This window comes from Physella acuta, unplaced genomic scaffold (genome assembly GCF_028476545.2).
Source record: "Physella acuta isolate Inbredline_101_S28 unplaced genomic scaffold, ASM2847654v3 ptg000578l, whole genome shotgun sequence".
NCBI lineage: Eukaryota > Metazoa > Mollusca > Gastropoda > Physidae > Physella > Physella acuta.
The window spans coordinates 33,660-54,943 of NW_026732097.1; the positions used below are offsets into that span (position 1 = coordinate 33,660).

General features: G+C 33.8%; 1 protein-coding gene and 1 long non-coding RNA gene across 3 annotated transcripts; one reads left to right on the plus strand and one right to left on the minus strand.

Moving 5' to 3' along the window:
* Positions 1–544: 544 nt before the first annotated feature.
* Positions 545–8,083, minus strand: LOC131946970 (harmonin; the record flags this gene model as incomplete). The annotated part of the gene is made up of 13 exons (XM_059308033.1): positions 7,999–8,083; positions 7,392–7,590; positions 5,902–5,969; positions 5,369–5,452; positions 4,604–4,731; positions 3,764–3,837; positions 3,229–3,337; positions 3,031–3,055; positions 2,694–2,760; positions 2,456–2,526; positions 1,908–2,061; positions 1,722–1,778; positions 545–564 (listed from the first exon to the last, which is right to left on the minus strand). Coding segments are annotated over exons 2-13 (884 nt in total), but the record flags the coding sequence as incomplete, so codon positions are not given.
* Positions 8,084–8,814: 731 nt separating this feature from the next.
* Positions 8,815–11,396, plus strand: LOC131946971 (uncharacterized). Of its 2 annotated transcripts, XR_009387811.1 has the most exons (4): positions 8,815–8,905; positions 9,053–10,210; positions 10,589–10,714; positions 10,894–11,396. It is a non-coding gene; the product is annotated as an uncharacterized LOC131946971 (long non-coding RNA). The 2 variants fall into 2 exon arrangements; XR_009387810.1 differs by having other exon boundaries at positions 9,053–10,714.
* Positions 11,397–21,284: the final 9,888 nt, after the last annotated feature.

Below are 21,284 nucleotides of genomic sequence, written 5' to 3' on the forward strand. Positions count from 1 at the left end.
GCGCTGCAGCTGCTGGGAACCCTGGGAAATTTATTTAAAATTATTTTTATTTGTCAGTCGCTGGAGCTGCTGGGAAATTTATTTAAAATTATTTTTATTGGTCAGGCGCTGCAGCTGCTGGGAACCCTGGGAAATTTATTTAAAATTATTTTTATTGGTCAGGCGCTGCAGCTGCTGGGAACCTTGGGAAATTTATTTAAAATTATTTTTATTGGTCAGGCGCTGCAGCTGCTGGGAATCTTGGGAAATTTATTTAAAATTATTTTTATTGGTCAGGCGCTGCAGCTGCTGGGAATCTTGGGAAATTTATTTAAAATTATTTTTATTTGTCAGTCGCTGGAGCTGCTGGGAAATTTATTTAAAATTATTTTTATTGGTCAGGCGCTGCAGCTGCTGGGAACCCTGGGAAATTTATTTAAAATTATTTTTATTTGTCAGTCGCTGGAGCTGCTGGGAAATTAATTTAAAATTATTTTTATTGGTCAGGCGCTGCAGCTGCTGGGAATCTTGGGAAATTTATTTAAAATTATTTTTATTTGTCAGTCGCTGGAGCTGCTGGGAACCCTGGGAAATTTATTTAAAATTATTTTTATTGGTCAGTCGCTGCAGCTGCTGGGAATCTTGGGAAATTTATTTAAAATTATTTTTATTGGTCAGGCGCTGCAGCTGCTGGGAATCTTGGGAAATTTATTTAAAATTATTTTTATTGGTCAGGCGCTGCAGCTGCTGGGAATCTTGGGAAATTTATTTAAAATTATTTTTATTGGTCAGGCGCTGGAGCTGCTGGGAACCCTGGGAAATTTATTTAAAATTATTTTTATTGGTCAGTCGCTGCAGCTGCTGGGAACCCTGGGAAATTTATTTAAAATTATTTTTATTGGTCAGTCGCTGCAGCTGCTGGGAACCCTGGGAAATTTATTTAAAATTATTTTTATTGGTCAGGCGCTGCAGCTGCTGGGAAATTTATTTAAAATTATTTTTATTGGTCAGGCGCTGCAGCTGCTGGGAATCTTGGGAAATTTATTTAAAATTATTTTTATTGGTCAGGCGCTGCAGCTGCTGGGAACCTTGGGAAATTTATTTAAAATTATTTTTATTGGTCAGGCGCTGCAGCTGCTGGGAATCTTGGGAAATTTATTTAAAATTATTTTTATTTGTCAGTCGCTGGAGCTGCTGGGAAATTTATTTAAAATTATTTTTATTGGTCAGGCGCTGCAGCTGCTGGGAATCTTGGGAAATTTATTTAAAATTATTTTTATATTTTATATTTTCTTCATTTTATATACTTGAATTAAAACTAATAGACATTACCAACCCAAAAAAAAAGGCATTTTTTAATTGAAAGAGCAAGTCAAGGGATGATAAAAATAAAATGTGGGAAAATGATAGTTAGACATGAAAAGTGACATTATAGAGGTTAGGTTGGACCAGATTGTAAGACTTGTGTGACTGGAAATAGAGAAAAGGAATAAATGGCTTTAAATAGACGAGACTGACGTAGGTATTGATACCAATGTATGTTGTGTTATAATTTTGTTTCTATTCCTCCAAAGGAGTTAAAAAAAAAATGAAAGGTAGTTTTTTTTGACAATACATAAAAGCAATTCTAGTGCATCATGCTTAAAATTATTGCCATTAAGTAAATTAATTAAGTAAATTAAACAGTTTTAAAAAGTTACAAATTTACCCCTTTATTGAAAAAAGGTTACTGAATAACTTACTGTTTTCTTCCTGATGATCATGTTCAATTGTCGACTACTTTTCAAAGCCAAGACAGCCTGTTAGAAAAGTAATAAAACTCATGACCTTGAATTTCAAAGCGTATTAAACTTTTTCTAAACTCTTTTTCTTAAGATTAAACAGTGTTAGTTAGAACAAGGCAGGCAACTCTAAAATAATTTTTTTACCTCTTTCCATGTGATGTTTCTAAAACTGATATCATTGACCTCAACTATCTGGTCCCCTGCCTCCAAACCCACCTCCTCAGCTATACTTCCTGGTCGGACTTTCTCAACATAGATGCCAGGGTAGCGGGCAGTGGGACCACTTTCACTAAAGATACTGAAAACAGAACATATACATAGGAATAAAAACTTTGTAAGCTCTGTTTGTTAGACTTTGTTCATTGACTTCTGGTAAAGTAACTACAGTGGCTATTGTACGATCTATTAACATGTAGCTGAGGCAATTGATAAAACTCTATTCCATCAGTTTAGAAATTTTTTTTTTTAATTTTACTGAAAACTAAAAATTACTGTTACTGATGTTCATTAAATTACATTGTTCTCTTACTTATTTTTCAAATAAATTACAATTATTTCAGTTCAATTCAATTACTTTATTAATGTCATTGAATTAGACCATTTTGTACGTTCTTTCAAATAGATTATGATATTACTGTGGACCTTAAAGGTAAATATTAAAGAACAACACCTGAAGATGTCTAAATTCTTACCTGCAGCCAATGGAGGCGTGGCCAGAACTGTCAATAAATATTTTGATATCTCGGGGTTGATTTCTTTTACCCTGAAAACATTGAGTCATGATATTCAAAACAGTTTTTATTAAACATACAGATATTGAAGTTTTTCCTCAAGTACAAATGTTTACATTCTGGAATGACAGGATGGTGTGGTGAATGTAAAAACTTGCAATGATTTTAATGTCGAGTAATGGAAGTTTTGCAGTGTTACCTCATCTTGATTAGAATCCTCTAACAAAGAATTGACATACTCCCATTTTACTAGATCTGTTGGCTCACTGAAAGGGAGAGAAAAGATTCAAAGTGCTTTGAAATGAAATAGACATACCCTTTAATTTGGGTATTTTTAAATTATGTTAAATTTAAAACAAAGATAAACTTTTCTTATTTACTTCTTGCTCAACAAGACTGTTGGGGTTCATTTTTGTAAATAATCACTTTTTTTTAGAAATATCTAGATACAAATTAATTTGGCTAAAACATAGGTGAAACAATTGATGTTAAAAAATCAGATGCTAATAAACTTAATACATTTAAATTGTACATACTTTTTTGTTGGCAGCATTCCAATATCTAAAAAAAAACAATTTTTACAAAAATTATTAATAACAAATTATTTCAATTATTATACTTAAACTATTTATGTGGAAGCATATTTTATACAGCAAAACTACAGAGCTCATTTTAACTATGTACCCTAAACTATAGTATTATGCATAAACAATGAGATTTTGGATTTAACTTACTTGTGACCTTCAAAACAATTTCATCCTTAGATTTTATCAGATTAAGTACATCTTCATGTATGGCTTCTGAGATATTAAATCCATTTACCTTCACTATTTCATCTCCCACCTGAAAGTATAGTACAATGCCAACTTAAGTGCAACTTCTTTTGTGTATTAGATCAAGTGGGGATTAATCTAAGAATGTAATGTATTTACTAAAGGAAAAATTAAGTTTACTTAAAGTAAAAGGTTTTTATAAAGGCCTATGGTTCAAAATGGTAATCAAATTATTTTATTTTCAAATATCAGGACAGTATTATAAGCACATCATTTCCAACCCATAACTGACATCAGATACTGATTGAAGCTAGTGACAATATGTAAATTTACTAAGGAAGAAAATGACATTAATTTTAAAATATTTGAAGAACACTATGTGTCTCCACCAAAGCATTTTTTTCCATATTTTTGCCCATAAAATCATAAAATGCTGCTATCAAGTTGTATGTTGCAATGTGCTTTACTACGTTCTCATTCATTGAATCAGACTTACTCGAAGTCCCTGCTTCTCTGCTTGAGATCCTAATGTCACTTGTGTAACAAAAATACCAACTCCATGTTCAAAACCTGAAATTAGATCAAGCAAGCTTTCACTTATTCATTGTAATGGACCATATGTTACAAAGTAGTATGCTAAACAATTTCAAATGGTGTCTGTGTATGATGTGTAAAAAGCACATAATTTATAAATGAATAATCATCTAAAATGGAATGGGCTTGGTGGAGGGGTAGAGAACTTGATTACTACCCTGAAAGTCTTGAGTTCAGATGATGAGCTCAAATCCACCCAGGTCTGATGGATAACTGACTCATGTTTAGGAAAGCAAATTACTGCTGAACGTAGCACTGATGACAATATCCCTTCATATACAAGATCACAAAAACAGGCAAACTCTACTTCAACAGCTCTATTGATCATCAGTCCGACAGGGTAACTATTTTTTAAAATAATTATGAAAGTATAGACCTAAGTATAGACCTGTGTCTTTATTGTTTGTACTGAGTATGAACATTTTTTTTAAAATTCTACAAGCAAAAGATTTAAAAATAAAAATCTGGAAAGTTATGTGAGTTTAAGGAAACAATATACAATTGTGTTCGATAAAAGTGAAGTTTCAATCTCAAAAAAATATCACCAGGAACAAACACTTCAATAACTTAGAGCCAGATATTCAAGGCTTTAAAAAAACCAGTTGTCCCTACAATTATCTTTACAGTCATATCTCAAGAATGATGTCTTTTTTAAACGTGGTCTGTTAATGCTAGACACTGAATACCTATCTATCCACAAACAGAAAATAAACTATTTAAAAAAGATAACCAGACTATCTACCTCCTCTGACAGCAAAACCCAGGCTCTCCCCTGGTCTGCGCATCAGTCGAATCACTCGCAGCTTTACACCTGGAACAGCTGGCACCCTTCTACTGTATTCTATCTGGTGTCTCATTAGAATCATGGGCCTATCCAAGTTAATTTATAATTAGTTAAATAATGTTTATAAAAATAATTATAAATCACTTAACAACATTAATGAAGTCCTCTAGCTGTGAACTTTGTACATGAATTACGACCTTATTACTAAATTATTATTGAACAGAGGGTCATCATGGTTGAATGGTAGAGCTTACGACTGCTAACTTCAGAAACATTAGTTTAGATCCTGGACTCAAGTCTGTAGGATGCCACTAAAGTCCACCCAGTTCTGATGGGTAGCTGACTAATATTAGGGAAACTAAGGCAATTGGGCACAGTGCTGACCACACTATCCCCTCGTATGCCAAGGTCATTAAAACAAACTCTACTTCATCTGCCCCATATGTCTTGGGCACAAACGGGAAAAGACAATGATGATCATTGAACGAAAAAAAAATTCACAAATTACTAAAAAAAGAAATCACTAATGAGCTTTAATGTAAAACAAGCCATCTGAAATTGTTAAGTTTTATAAGAGTCAAAGTTTCAACTGAAGATGAGGGCTTTTTAAAAAATAAATGGTAGTTAATAAAATACTAGTAAATTTTAGATTGATGCTGTATATTCAGACAAATAAGCTCAAGCACAAAGACTTCATTAGAGTAAAAAAGGCAAGAAAATGACCTCATAAAATCATACAGCTCCAGCTTGTTGGGCTCATTGAGTAGAATACGCAGGTCTGACAGAAGCCTGTTCAAGTCTTGGGTCCTACAACAAAAAACATGTTTTTAATGTAGGCATGTTTGAAGTTACTTTAAATAGCAAATTAAAGAATCATTTGTTTCATGTCTAAAAATTCATAGATCAGCTGACTTACCCAAACAAGAGGGAAACCTGTATGGACTAGATTGGCATGGGGTGTCTAGTTACAACATTATCAGCAACTTAGAGGCTCAGACTAACTAACACTCACTCTAATTGCATAACAAAAAACATCTCAACTCCAACAGTAAAATTTTTGCAACGGGGTTAAAGCACTAAAACTATTAGACATTTTAGCTATTAATTAGTTAATGTGGAATTACATTTTCTAAGAGCATTTAGAATCTAGAAATTCTAGGATTAGTATCAGAAATATCATTTCACAGGACAAGTAATAGAGCATAATATTTAGCTTTTCATTCAATGCTTGTTAATTAATAGAATTAGTTACTTACGCCTGGTAATGACGAAGCAAACTGAACAGCTGATCCCTATCATCTTCATTAGGGATAAGTTCTTTAACCTTAGAAAAACAAATTAGCACTTTGTTAAAATAAGAAAACACACAAAAAAGTCAGTTAAGACAATGCATACATCAGCATGTTGTTAAAACTTTTAAAATTTGATGTTAAATAATATTAGAACTTGTTCTTGATAAAATTAATGATTTCATCTATAGTGCAGCTGGTCTTAGATAAATGATATAGTCTAAGTGATAACTATAAGTACAATTACTCTTTACATTTGAAAACAATTAAGTAATTCTTACACAAAAAAGGAAGAAACACAGTTTTTAAAATACAATTGTCAATTAATGTTTTCTATTTTAATAGCCATTTTGAACCTGTATACCAACACCTCAACAGTAAAGTCCATTAAAAACTAAGAATAGTTTTAAAAAGAAACATATAAAACAGACTTTTCTTTCATTTACAATACACAGCTGCATTTATATCAACCCCTTTGCCAATAGAAACATCAGGCTTACATTGATTTATGGGTATGGAGCAGAATTACCATTTAAATTCATAAATCAATAAGGTAAAGAGATTATTTAAATTTATTCTTTGCAACAGATAACATCTCTAGACCCAGAGAATCTTTTATTGTATGTAAAATAGCTCAGAGAGTCCTGTGGTTGATTCATGTGTATGTTATACATACACAATTATGTTGAATCAAACAATGTAAAAAAAAAGATGTGTAAAAACAATATAGGTGTCACTGTGAGGGTTATTTTAAAAATTAAATTGACATAGTTTGATTATTGTGTGCATTGTAGTCTGTTGTTGGTTTATTGTTTTTGGTGAGTTCTTTTTTAATTTTTGTAAAGCTAACATTATAATGTGCTTGTGAGTTTGACTAAGGAGGGCAGAGTGGGTGAAACACAAAACTACACTATGATACTTAGTATGTAGGTGAATCAGGAAGTGGTAAAATCAAATACAGCATGTATTACCATAACTGTAATTTTTCAAATGTTTTTAACTTAAGAATAGCAGTTTGATCTATGCATTGAAGTGTTTCATAGCATACATATTTGATTTAATTTTTTTCTTTTTTTAAGTGGGAAAAAAAATTGCATAACTTATTTTGAAAGTGCAGGCAATTTACAAACTTCAGCTTGTCCTTTTAAGAAATGTAAGCAAATAATTTTATGCTAAGCAAACTGTTTGTGCTGTATGGATTCTGGAACTTTCAGAAGACTATTGAAACATGTTCATATTTAGAGCTATTTTGTGAGAAATTAACAAAAAAAATGTGACAATTTTATTTCAGTAACTCTGTGATTAAACTAATGAAAATCAAATAATTTTTACAGTGAGTCTAACAAATCAAGTGATTATTGTCAGTGAATTTCTTAATGTGTGTGAAAAGCCTTCAGATCAAGTGACGCAACCTTTATAACTGCCGTGAGTCATAGGAATAAGTGGTTTGAACTCACCTTTTTTTGAAATTGCAATTCTGACATTTGTGTGTGTGTTAACAATCTTTTCTGTCAGCCCTTGTAGGTATTTTTAACTACGTTCTTAAACAACTTCAAATTGTTGGTATATTAATTTTATGTTTTAATGAAAGTCAAAAATGTATTTAAATATTAACCTTAAAAGTGGGCTAAATTTTCTCTAAGATTAGAATATCTGCTGAAAAAAAATAAAACACAGACTAACAATAAAAAATTACAAAACAATTACTAAATAGTATCCCAATATTAATTATAATAAACATATCCCTTAGCTGGAAAAATTGAAATGTAAAAAAAAATTATTTTAAAATATGTATGTACTAAAAAACAGTACACTAATAGGAATATCAATTTTTTTTTCTAGCCTAGTCTAGATATAGTATTTTTTAATAAACATCAAAACAATTTAATCTGAGACCAATTAAAATGGCAGAGTAGCATGCTCTTTATTATTTTCAGTAGACACCTTTTTGAGAGTATAAATTAGTTTTAAGAAGATAGTCTAAACATGTAAGCCTATAGATAATTGTTAATTCTTGAAATCCAAAAAAAAATATTATATTTAAAACCAAAAAATATTATTCACAACAAATAAATAGCTTCAAACAACTGGTTATTATAGTTGAATGTTATCCAGCATGAAAAACCACTCTAAAAAAAAAACACTACACAAGGTGAATTGAAAATGTATTGTTTGAAACAGGGCTCAGATAAGGTTGAAGCTGTAAAACATAGACTTCTGATACAGAAATGCGGGAGATATGCATCAGCTGATTTTATTTGTTCTGTTAACTGGCTGAAGTATTAAAGGTTTACAGTAGTCAAACAGCCTCAAGACAAAGGCTTGGCTAACTACTGATTAGGACTAAATGGCAAAAGGACTGATAATAGCAATTTTGGATATTGAGCATTGCTGGATAGTTGAAACAGGTATTTGGGGAATACAAGTAAACAATATCCTAAAAATAAGATGTAGTAAATCTAGTAATTTTAATGGTTTGTTTTTAGTTCAGAGTTTGACCCAAAACTCTTATGCATGGATTTTAAAATGTAACTTTATGAATGATGAACACTAAGTTAAGGTAAAAATACTGAAAATAAGGCCCCAATATATGTTAAAAAATGTAACTGAAAATATTACTTTTTAAGAAAAGCTTTTAAAAAAATTAACAATGTATAACTTCAAAAAGTCCCATAATGTGCATCAAAACATATGCTTCCCCAGTCATTATGTCAGTAAAGCAGTTACATAAAGCAAACAGTTATTCAAGGCCATTAACAGAAGTATTGATATTCAACTTTTGTAATGATTTAATAAGTTTTCTATTAAATGGGCTTAAAAATTAAATGTGCTAAAACAGGTACTGTATTGTGAGTTATCTTCTCTTTACACATACTGTGCTGCTGATAAAATGAAACTGAAGAGTTTCAGTTACAGAAGCTTCAAGTATGCAGATTCTGGAGGTAAAAATTTGGAATACATGGGATAACTGGTTGGTAACTAAAGAAATTATATCTATATAATCTTTATTTCAGCTTCTTCCAAACTTTAGAAAACATTTGTATTATATTATTATAAATTCATTTTAATAATGTTGCAATGATTTATTTATAACATTGTATCATTGTTATTCATTAAGTATGAGCTAGGAAATGTAATGTGTGGGCTGGTGTGGTGTGGTCAAATGGTAGAGCGTTCAACTGCTATCCTGAAAGTCTTGAGTTTGGATCCCATGTTGAGTCCATACGACGTCCCTGAGCCCCCCACCTCTTGACTTATGGTAGGGAAAGAAAAGGCAGCTGCCCCATGGACTAGGCTCAAAAGGGTACTTTAATTTACTTTTTAGCGCAATTTCCATTCTGGAGAATTGCGTTTATTAACTCGTCTTTTCTGGGAATGAATGGATGGATGGATGTGTGTCCGCAGCTTTAAGTCGTATCTCCTCCTCAACGAAGCAATATCGAGGACTAGTTCCAAAAGCAATTATGTTAAGCAAGTTACGAGGATGAACATAGGCCATAAAAATTACGGGTTTCTTTCATGGATTTCCCGGAAAAGCCAAAAAACCTCGAAAAAATGTAGTTTTTGGCCCATAACTCGGCAACCAGACCACTTAGCGACTTGAAACATGTACCAATCGATTCCTGCCATAATTTAGAACAATATTGCCGAAGAAAGTTTTCAAAAATATCCTTTCGTTTGGTCACAAAAAAATTTTTGAATTAATTAAAATTTGGACCGAATTAGTAGGCATTTTATGCAACCACACCACACGCGTCATCACGTTCAATAGCTGCGCCATCACGTTCAATGGCTGCGACGTCACGTTCGGTAGCTGGGCGCGCAATGGTTTTTAGTCATGTTACTCTATTGTAAATAAAACATGTAAAATACTGAAAAAAAAATTAATAAAAAACGTTTTAATAACTAACCAATGGTTTTACTAACCCTGCTCTTGATTTACGCTACGACAGAGCTATTTTTAGATAACACAAGGAAATTGCGCTAAAATTGTCACTAGACTTTTTTTAATTACTTGTTTACAGAAGTATTGCAGCTTATTACATATGTTCTAGATAATCCTTTATGATAGGAATAATACACCACAAGTAGTATAATTAAAGATTTAATTTATAGAGACTAAGGCAACGAATACAAGCTAGCATGGAAACTTTTGGGTCTCTCAACATAGCCTTCTGGCATTATTTGGTGGCATTATTTTGGTGAGAATACAGCCCCCACAAATGCAGTAATTAAAGCATTTCATCTACCCTACTGAACAACAAGATTTCAAAGGGTAATTTTCTTTCTATTTTAACAGAGCACAATTTAATTAGTAAATAAAATACTAACCACAAGGGACATTACTTTACCACATTCATCTCAGATAATTGTATTTCATAATAATCTTCCGATTCTCATAAAGCTTATTCTAAGAAATTTTCGCCCCTTCAGGTTTTCTCAAAACAAAAAATAAATCAAACAAGCAGTTTTGCCAAAAAATTCTTTATTTCTAAAGCCCTATTACACTGGAAGTGCAATCCCTCTTACTGTTATATAAGAATATACGAGAAGTTTAAAGCAAATTACTCTTGCTTTATTGAAATTATTTTTACGGCATTTAAAAGTGTGTTTTTTTATTACGATTTAATGAAAAATGATGAGTTCTTTTCAGGTTAATACGAATAAACAATGAAGATGAACAATGAAGGTATGAAAAAGCCAGAGATGAAGTCAACATGATATATAAAGACGTTTGAGATTGACACAAAAATAAAACTGCAGCCAAAAAATGATAAAAGTAAGGATCCAAAACCTGTGATTTCATTGAATTGCCTAAACTGATCAACCCGTTATTAATTCTAAGTAATATAATGATGTAGTATCTTTGATAAAAAATGGAATGACTAATGCTTTGAAAGAACAGTGTGATTATTGGATAACAATTTTTATTCATAAGATGAAAAACTTTACTTCCAGAAAGAAGAAGCAACTAGCAACTACCATAGTGGTACAAGATACAGGAATTCATCAAAGAAAAAGGCATTAGCAATTGAGTACAAAGAGATGGATTCTAACAATGGTTGACAAACACACACAGAATATGGCACCTTGAAAACTGGTATAATAAATAATTTAGCATTGCCATAAATCATCTACAACTATATTGTTTAGAACACATAGGCCATAGTAAAGTCCACCATGTCAATTATGTCATTCCTGCCATTTAGAGTAATAGTGCAGGACAAAAGATGCTACTTTAGAAGAGGAGACATGACAATTTCACACTCACCAAAATATCACTCTAACCCAAATTATCAATCCAACCCAAATTATCACCCTAACCTCAATGATCAATCCAACCCAAATTATCACCCTAACCCCAATGACCACTCTAACCCAAAGTATCACCCTAACCCAAATTATCACCCTAACCCATATTATCACTGGGTGCTTTCCAGAAGTCACTACCAGTGTTTCTCCCAGACTTTTTTCTCGGGAGGGGCACTTCATATTGGGGGGGGGGGGGGGGGGGTAGACTTTTGAAAAACAAATTTTAATGGCTATTTAACCTAGACCACCATTATTTTTGTATTATCTTCAGACAATTGTTTTGAAACAGTTTGTTTCAATGTTGAAGTTGAGTGCTTTTCAGTGTTAAAATAAAAATCAATATTTCAATGCACATCTTTGGTAGTTCCCTAATTATTTACTATTGACATTGGCATGGCAGTGTGTTATTGTTTAGGCCTACATGTTTGTTACAATGTGTAGAAGAGAAAAACCAAATTCCGAACCCTCTATCAAATTTTTTTACAAAAAGTGACACAAAACATACAAATACAATCCAAGTTTTGCATGTTTTAACAACACAGATTTTTTTTTAAACAATAAAATGTGACAAAACCAAACCTTCTCACACTTCAATAGATAGTAGATTCTATTAGTAAATAAAAATAACATGGGGCTCTAGACATCTAGACTCTAAGCTATTAGCTAGATGAGACTAGATCTATCTAGCTACTTTTACTAGCTAGTCTAGAATAAGTCTAGATCTAGATCTACTCCAACAGGACAGGCACCTAGGGGGTAATCCATAATCTTTTTAAAAAGATTTTTACCTCCCACCCCCCCTCCCCTCCATCACACATCTTCACAAAAAGCCAGACCCCCCCCCCCCTAAAATGACATCACACCTCAGCCTACAACCCCCCCCCCCCTCAAAATTGCAGATGAATTTATTTATGGATGACCCCTAACTAGAGGTCTACTTCTTAAAAATCTAGATTAGATCTAGATCTAGATCTAGAGATCTAGATCTAGATCTAGGCCTACGTCAGTACAATGAGTAGCCTACATCCTAGAATAATCTAGATTTTCTATTAGGTTATTAATTATTGGTAATCTATCGTTTTGGGTACGTAAAATCGCCCGCGGCTATTAATGTACGAAAACGTTACCTCATTGTAAAGGCTGTAATAGAAGTATATTGTGATATGTTTGTGTCAAATATTATAGATAAATGAATAATAAACCTAAATCAATGGCTAAATATATCAATATAGGCCCGAAATTAACTTTAAACAGCAGTGTCTGCAAGCAAGATTTGCTATATAAACAGCAGCCATTTGTAAAATAGAGTGACTTCCGCCTGAATCTTGCGCTATAAGTCTATAAAAATAAAACTTTAACAAGATGGCTGCTATAGTAAATGAGCATGGTTGCATCTGTTGGAAACATCGCTGGTGTTCATTTATTACGGAAAAGTTTTAATTCAATTGTTTAGAAACAGGTACATAAATGAAACAAGTAAACATTTTTGTATTTTTCAAAACATAAATCCTCCTCAAAATGTGAAATAATTATTAAAATGTAAGGAGTCACCTGTTTTTCACATTACTAGTCGCGGGCGATTTTACGTACCTAAAACGATAGATTACCTAATTATTTATTATTATTCTAGATCTAGACATTCGTATTTAATTTTAGTATCATTAGTTTAGAGTTTAGGGCATTAGGCATTAGGCCATGATTTGGGCTAGACCTTGGTTATTTATTAAAAATTAAAATATTATTATTAGGCCCCTAGACTGCCCTAGCCCTAGAGTGGCCTAGAGGCTAATAAAATAATTCAAGTGGCTCACCAAGCTAAGGAAAAACTTAGCGAACTGTCGTTCCATCATTTCAATGCTGAACTTTGAGACGATTCTTATGAATAATAGACTAGTCTAGATCTATATTTAAATCTAAACATAGATCTGCTATTGTCAGCGATCTTTTCCGACAGTACAGTGATGCTTTAAAAAAGTAAACAACAAATGACTCTGAGAAAAAATGTAGATCTATAAGGTCCAAGGGAAATAACTCAGAATATTTTGATGTTAGGCCATCAGCGGACCCTTGGTGATAGGATAACAACATAAAAGCTGGGTTAGATCCCCTTCAGTATTCAAAAGATGTTGAAGGCTAGGGAAGAGGGTAGCGGACCACTCAGAGACGTAGCGAGTGGGGGGGGGGGGGGGGGGGAGGGGGGATGCGGACCGCACCGGGTGACACAATTTAGGGGGGTGACACCAAGGCAAAAAATAGAAAAATATATTTCACTATAGTGAGTTAAATAGTCTTTTAAAGCACAGTTGGCAAATCCCGACAAATGGGCGGGGGGGGGGGGGGAGAGAGACACCATGACCAGTGGCGTAGCGAGGTCGGGTGTCACCCGGTGCGGCACTGAATGGTATCACCCCCCCCCCCCTCAGAGGCGTTGCGACCCTTCCCGGGAACACATTTTCGATTTGCGACCCCCCCCCCCCCTCAAACTTTCGATTTGAACCCCCCCCCCCCTCAAGTTTTCGATTTGCACCCCCCCCTCCCCCCCCTCAAACTTTTGATTTCCACCCCCCCCCCCTCAAGTTTTTCTCTATATATTTTGCTATTTTTTGCCTTGGTGTCACCCCCCTAAATGGTGTCACCCGGTGCGGTCCGCACCCCCGCCCCCCCCCCTCGCTACGCCCCTGACCATGACGTAATCCGGCTAATGATAGAGAGAACATTGCTACATCCAGCTGTATTTATAACAGACTATAGATGAGCATCGTTAGTATTATATGTGCGCAGTTTAAAGCTATCACCTGGAAAGGGGGGGGGGGGTTACATCTACTAAACATGGCAAAATTTGCCTGAGGTAAACGGTTTGGTCGAGAATCGTAATAACGTATGTGTGAATCCATGTCTGGGGATGGGGGGGGTGACACCAATCCTTATAATTTACTACAAAAACAATGATTATGCAATTGAATGAATTATATTTTAGAATCAGGCCCCCAAATGCTTTTTCTATGTAGATTAATATTGTTTGCTCAAAATTGACGCCCTTCGACAAAAAGTTAGGGAGCGGGTGACACCAAATACACCGTCCACTGAAGTGGACATACAAATATACATATCGATAAGGAAATTATTATAAAACAGTCCACGAGTGTGTGTGTGTGTATTTATACTTATATTTGTGTTTTTTTGTGTGTATGTGTGTGTGTAAGTGTATGTGTAAGTGTGTGACACCAATAGAACGATAGTTGTACATTTAATTTTGTGCTTAAATAATTTAGCCTTGTGTCGATGTTCTTACTTTTTTTTTTACTGATTTGTTATCCATGATTTGCGATATGTTTATTGTTTTTTTTTATTCCTGTTAAAAGTTGTGTGATATATGGCTAAAATAACTGTATATCTTTTTCCCTGATTTGTGTCATTGTCATAAATAGTCTCCATTATGTACTAGGTTAAATGAAAACATTTTGTTTTTTAATTACTATTTAAAAGTGCGTGTTACGAAATAACACAACTTTTGAAATGTATTAATCCATTGTAAATAAATAAAGTTAAAAAATCTTTGAGAGATGAGAATGAATAAAGGAGACCATAAGCAATAAAAACGTTAGCATCAGATGAACAGAACTGGTTGGCTTATTAAATAGACAAATTTTGACGCTTTTTGTCGCCATGAAAAGAGTTGCCAAACGCTTTGAAACAATTAATTAAGTTTGATCTTTAAATTTTGGATACATTATGCTATGGATTATAATAAATTATAATAATTTGATTACCTATTTGGTATACCCGTATAATACAAAGAGCTTCTAGCGGATTAAAACGTTGTAAACAAAAAGTATTTGTTGCTATATTTCTCATTTTTCTCTATACATTAAAATTTGAAAGACGAAATTCAGTCAGAAGTACGTAGCTTAAAAAAATTAAACACATCCAGAAAAATCCAGATATATTTGAATACATATACACATGCTTTTACACACACAAGTGTGTGTATATATATATATATATATATATATATATATATATATATATATATATATATATATATATATATATATCTTTCGGGGGAAGGGGGGGGGGTGACACCATTAGGTGTCGCACCGGGTGACACCCGACCTCGCTACACCTCTGTGGCGGACGATATAAACTGACGAGGTATCATTTTGTTATCTAAACATAACATACAACTGCTGTTCTGAATCAAATTCTATTGCTAGGCTAGAGGAAGCCTTAGATTCTAGATGCTATGAACTGAGACTGGAACAGTCATGTTTACATGGGGATGGACTGGCTGTGGTCATGAGGCCGGGAAATTTTAAAAAGAACCCCCAACTCAACCCAGATTGAAATTTTATTCTTGTGCATTTTTCACATCAAAGCTTGAAGGCACATGTATACAAAGAAAGCGGCGAGTTTTTTTTTTTAATTACTATATTGTATAGATCCACTTAAACGATAAATCGAAAGTTTTACTTTAAATTGAACATAAATCTTCATGTATGCATTCATTACAATTGTAAACTAAAATATGACATTGAATAATATATATATATATATATATATATATATATATATATATATATATATATATATATATATATATATATATATATATATATATATATATATATATATATATATATATATATATATATATATATATATATATATATATATATTTATTTATTTATTTATTTATTTATTTATTTATATATACAAACTTTTATTTAGTTCGCAAGGTCTGTTTTTTTGTGTGGCACACAAATGCACCGATATGACATTGAATTATATATATATATATATATATATATATATATATATATATATATATATATATATATATATATATATATATATATATATATATATATATATATATATAAACTTTTATTTAGTTCGCAAGGTCTGTGTTGTTTTTTAATTTGTTTTTTTTTTTTGTTTGTGGCAAATCTTGTAACTCAATTTTGACACACTTCCAAATGCACCGATTTCGTTCAAACTTTCTAGATACTTTCAACTTCGATGATGATACATGCCTATCTATTTTTAAAATTTCATTAGATGTTTAATTAGTCATTAAAATTAATTAAACAGTTTCAAAAACTAAGGGGAGATAAAAAAAAATTAAATCACTCAATAGATTACTATATTCAATAACAGAAGGAGAGCTAAATAGCTAGATGCGAACACCCTAACAGTCTGGTGAGCCCGTGGTTCATGAGAACGTTTACAATCGTCGAGCCAATCGATCTAGTGGAGGCTATTAGGGGCAGATAATATAGTTTTTAAAGGTGTACCTCCAAAACGACCCGGGACAAAGCGGCCCCGTCAAAACGGCCCAGTTAATATGACCCCGTCAAATTGACCCCCAACAAACCGACCCCGTCAAAATAGCCTCGTCAAAAGGGCCCCGACTTATTGGCTCCCGTCAAATGGGCTGCCGTCATAATGACTCGCGACAAATAGGCTCCCGACAAATGGCCTCCCGACATTTAGGCTACCGACAAAATGACTCCCGACATGTTGTCTCCCGACAAATAAGCTCACGACATATTGGCTTCGACAAAGCGGCTCCCGACATAAGGGCTCACGACATATTGGCTACCGACAAAAGGGCTCCCGATATATTGGCTTCCGACAAAATGACTCCCGACATATTGGCTCCAGACAAATGAATCGTATTACCACTATTGGCATAAAAGAAACCATTTTGTCATAGATCCACTACCACTATAACCTCTTTTAAATGGCTGCATGAAATTGTTTTTCATGAACAAACATCAATTCACAAACAAATCTAGCCCTTAACAGCGAAATTCCACCAATTCTAAAGTTTTGTTAATGTTTAGTTTACAACAGTGAAGGTATGTTGCTTTAAAGCGATCACAGAAGTGTAAATATATGATATAAATGATGTTTACAGGATAACGACATTTTATTTTGATAACCTACAAGCATACTGCAGGTAGCAGAGGCCTAGCGACCCTTCCCGGCGCCCGGGGACAAACTTTCGATTTGCAAACCCCCCCCCCCCTCAAACTTTCAATTTGTTTTCCAACCCATGTTGGCGCCCACTAAGGTCGGCGCCCGGGGACATATGTTACCCGCCCCCCCCCCTCGCTACGCCCCTGGCAGGTAGGGATGTACAGCGTGGACCCCTCTCCCCACACACTTGAGTTGGAACAGCCTATAATCGACTCATTTATGGAATAGATGACCCTTAAATTAAAACATACTATTTCTTATAATAGATAAACTATTATAGAAATAAGGCCAGCCGAACAAGAAATGAATACGTTGTATTACTTTAGAGTGTTGGATAAGCTAACTCTAAAGAATATTGATGAAGGAGTCCCACTGGCAGGTGTCGTTTTGTCGAAAAACTAAATGACGGGAGCCTATATGTCGGGAGTCGTAATGACGCGGGCCGTTTTTGTCCAAAAACTAAATGACGGGAGCCTATATGTCGGGAGCCTTAATGGCTTGAGCCCTTTTATCGGGAACCTATATGACGGGAGCCTATTTGTCGGCAGCCTATATGACGGGGTCCATATGTCGCTGGCCCTTTAGTAGTATATTAGGTCGCTTTTGGTTAGTATTTTTGGCGGAGCAGGTGGTGGGAAGGCGCAAAGGTTATATAGTAAAATACTCGGAGCAGGATGCGCAGCCTGCCGCAGCCTGCCGCAAAGACATATAGTAAAATACTACGCCAGCTGCCGCAGGGTGGGTGAGCAGGATGCACCGCAGGCGCAAAGACATATAGTAAAATACTACGCCAACTGGGGTTGGCGGAGCAGTGAAGGGTGAGTCACCTTTTGGTGACCTTGTGACATAATCATTGACCTAGTTACGTAATTAGTAACATTATGACGTAATCATTGACCTAGTTACGTAATTTTAATGCGTTTTTTAATTAGTTTTAATGAGTTTTTTAAATTTTAATTAATTTTTGACCTAGTTACGTAATTTTATTGTTTTTTAATTAATTTGATTTTAATTACTTTGTTTGTGTTTTGTTTGTTTATTTTTAATAAGTTTAATTAATTCGATTTTTTATTTATTTTGTATTTGTTTGATTTTAACTTTTTAATTATTTTTATTTTGTTTATTTTTAATTTAATTATTTTATTTTTAATAAGTTTAATTAATTTGATTTTTATTTATTTTGTATCTAGTTACGTAATTTTAATTTTATTTTATAATTAGTTTGAATTTTTATTGACTAGTTATGTAATTTAATTACTTTGATTGTTTAATTAGTTTGTTTACTTGTTGTTTAATTTAATTACTTTGTTTATATTGTGTAATTTTTATTAACGAGTTACGTAATTTGCTTATTTGTTTGAAATTCATTTTAATTAATTTTTGACCTAGTTACGTAATTTAATTACTTTGATTGTATTTTTATTTTGTTTAATTTGTTTGTTTACTTGTTGTTTAATTTAATTACTTTGTTTATATTGTGTAATTTTTATTAACGAGTTACGTAATTTGATTATTTGTTTACTTTTTAATTATTTTTTATTGACGAGTTACGTAATTTGATTATTTGTTTACTTTTTAATTATTTTTATTTTGTTTATTTTTAATTTTATTTTATTTTATAATTAGTTAAATTATTATTAACTAGTTACGTAATTTGATTTTAATTACTTTTGTTTATTTATTTATTTGATATATTTCTTTTCTTTGTTGTTTAATGTTGTTTATTTATTTGAATGTATGTATGTTTTAAATAAAAGACTAACACTAGCATGTACTAGAACAGTCTTTGTATAGGTACCATTCTTCAACACAACGAACGTTACAAAAATAGAACATCCATTAAAGATAACGATCAGCCACAGCTGTTACGTATCGACCCGCCCGCGAAGTTTTCTCACCGCTGCCCGTTTTAATGGGAATGTATTGATCGCAGCCGCTGGCCCATCACAGCATGATGTCCCACCTAATTAAATTTTTTTTTTTGTTATGCTTCACCGAGTTACCCCCGCTCGGTTGACGGGTTATGGTAATTAACGACATACATTAAGTAGCTTTCCGCGAAGCACTTAGGTCATTATGCAACAGCTGTTGTGCGACAGCTGGTGCTGTAATTAGGCCGTTCAACCGGATAAATGACCGCGAAAATTGTGTTCTAATCACTTCAACTTCGGACTTCAAATCAAGCGTCACCGCGACTTATCCAGCCTGCGACCTCTGTTGACTCCTGAGACTAAACCCACGCCAGCTTTACCAACCATCACATCCACCTAACCCTATACGGACCACATCTTTTGTGCGTGTTTATTCTATTAAAGGTAAGGTTAATATTACTTTTTTTGTTTTAAGGGAGCTAACCCCATTAAAATACCCTTTAAATAAATAAGTATCTAAATAAGTATTCATATGTATTCCTTTTAGTGTACAACCGACCCTACGAGACAGACTAACCATCGACCGAACCTATTGAGCTACCTACCCATCCCCGAGGCATCCACTGAACCAAACGTTCCACCTACATCCAACTACACCATTTCGGATCTCCACATACAGTTAACTTCACGTTCAGCTTACGCGTTCAAACCCATAGGTACGTTTCATTTTTAATTTTGTTTTGTTTTAAGTATGTATTTTATTTTATGCATTTTATTTTATGTATTTATTTTTATTCTACAGCCAACGACCTACCCAAGCATCCGACTACTAGACACTTCGTCAATAATGGAAGCCGCCCAGTCTACCACCCATCCAGCCATGAGCCGTAACAAGTGTGACATATGCAACCGTGTGTTCACCCGCAAAGACGGTTTGACAAGACATCACGACTCTGTTCACCGCCGACAAGGACATCTCTGTACAACATGCGGGAATCTATTTACACGACTTGACAATTTAACAAGACATTGTAAAACAACACACACCAACCAAACATCACCCACCGACACCCCATCAGCAACCGATAGACAAACTCCACAACCACTATACGTGACCGACAGACAAACCATGCAACCCCTAGCAGCGATCCAAACAACTCGTACCATGACCAACACTATTCCATTAAAGCGACATACGATGTATGACGACATAGCAAACAACAAACGCGTAAAGACTAACAACGACAGTAACGTTAATTCACACACCACTATTTTTCCTGTAGACGACCTACCCATGATACGTTATACATGTGACATATGTGAGCATGCATTCACCTGCAAACATGGTTTGAAACGACATCACGATACGGCACACAGACGACGAAGACATACATGTAGAGAATGTTTGCAAGAATTTACAAGAAAATATAATTTAACGAACCACTATAAAATACCACACACCATCAAAACATCACCAGACGACACATCAGCGACCGACACGAATATCCCATAGGATGACTTCTCACAGACATCTCCTTACACCCAACACAGAAACTCACTTTCTTACTTTTATATTAAAAGACAAGTAGACACAATGTGACATCTCCCCTAGACTGTAGACCGATGGGGTTGTTTTTATTCAATAAAAATTTATTATATATGGTCTTTTGTGATTTTTTAATGTGTTATTGTTTTGTTACTTGTCCCTGAAAGTTATGTAACTCGGTATCCTGTATAAGAGGTATGACTGGAATCAAAATCACGGGAGAGAACGTGACGTACATCGCGATATTTGAAAACAGGGCGATGTTTAACCTCAACCAAAAAAGACAATGAACCTAGAAGGAAGACGAATATATATCTTAGTCTTGCAGCAGATTACCTTCCCATGTTCACTTTAGTATTACAGTTTTCATCAAACTTCTTTTTGACTTGAACTTCGTTAATTTTTGAGGTGGATTGACAAACAATGACGAGAAGCCGCGTTGGTGTTAACAATCTTTTATTTACAGACCAGCCATGATGGTAAGAGAGAGAGAGAGAGTGAGAAGTGGCGAGAGACTTATATACATAACAACATGTAAGGGACATCACTCAAGATAACAATATAAATATAATACTAATACAGAAGAGTGAGTTCCCTTGACCTCACAATTATTTCAATCTATTACATCCCTTTACCCT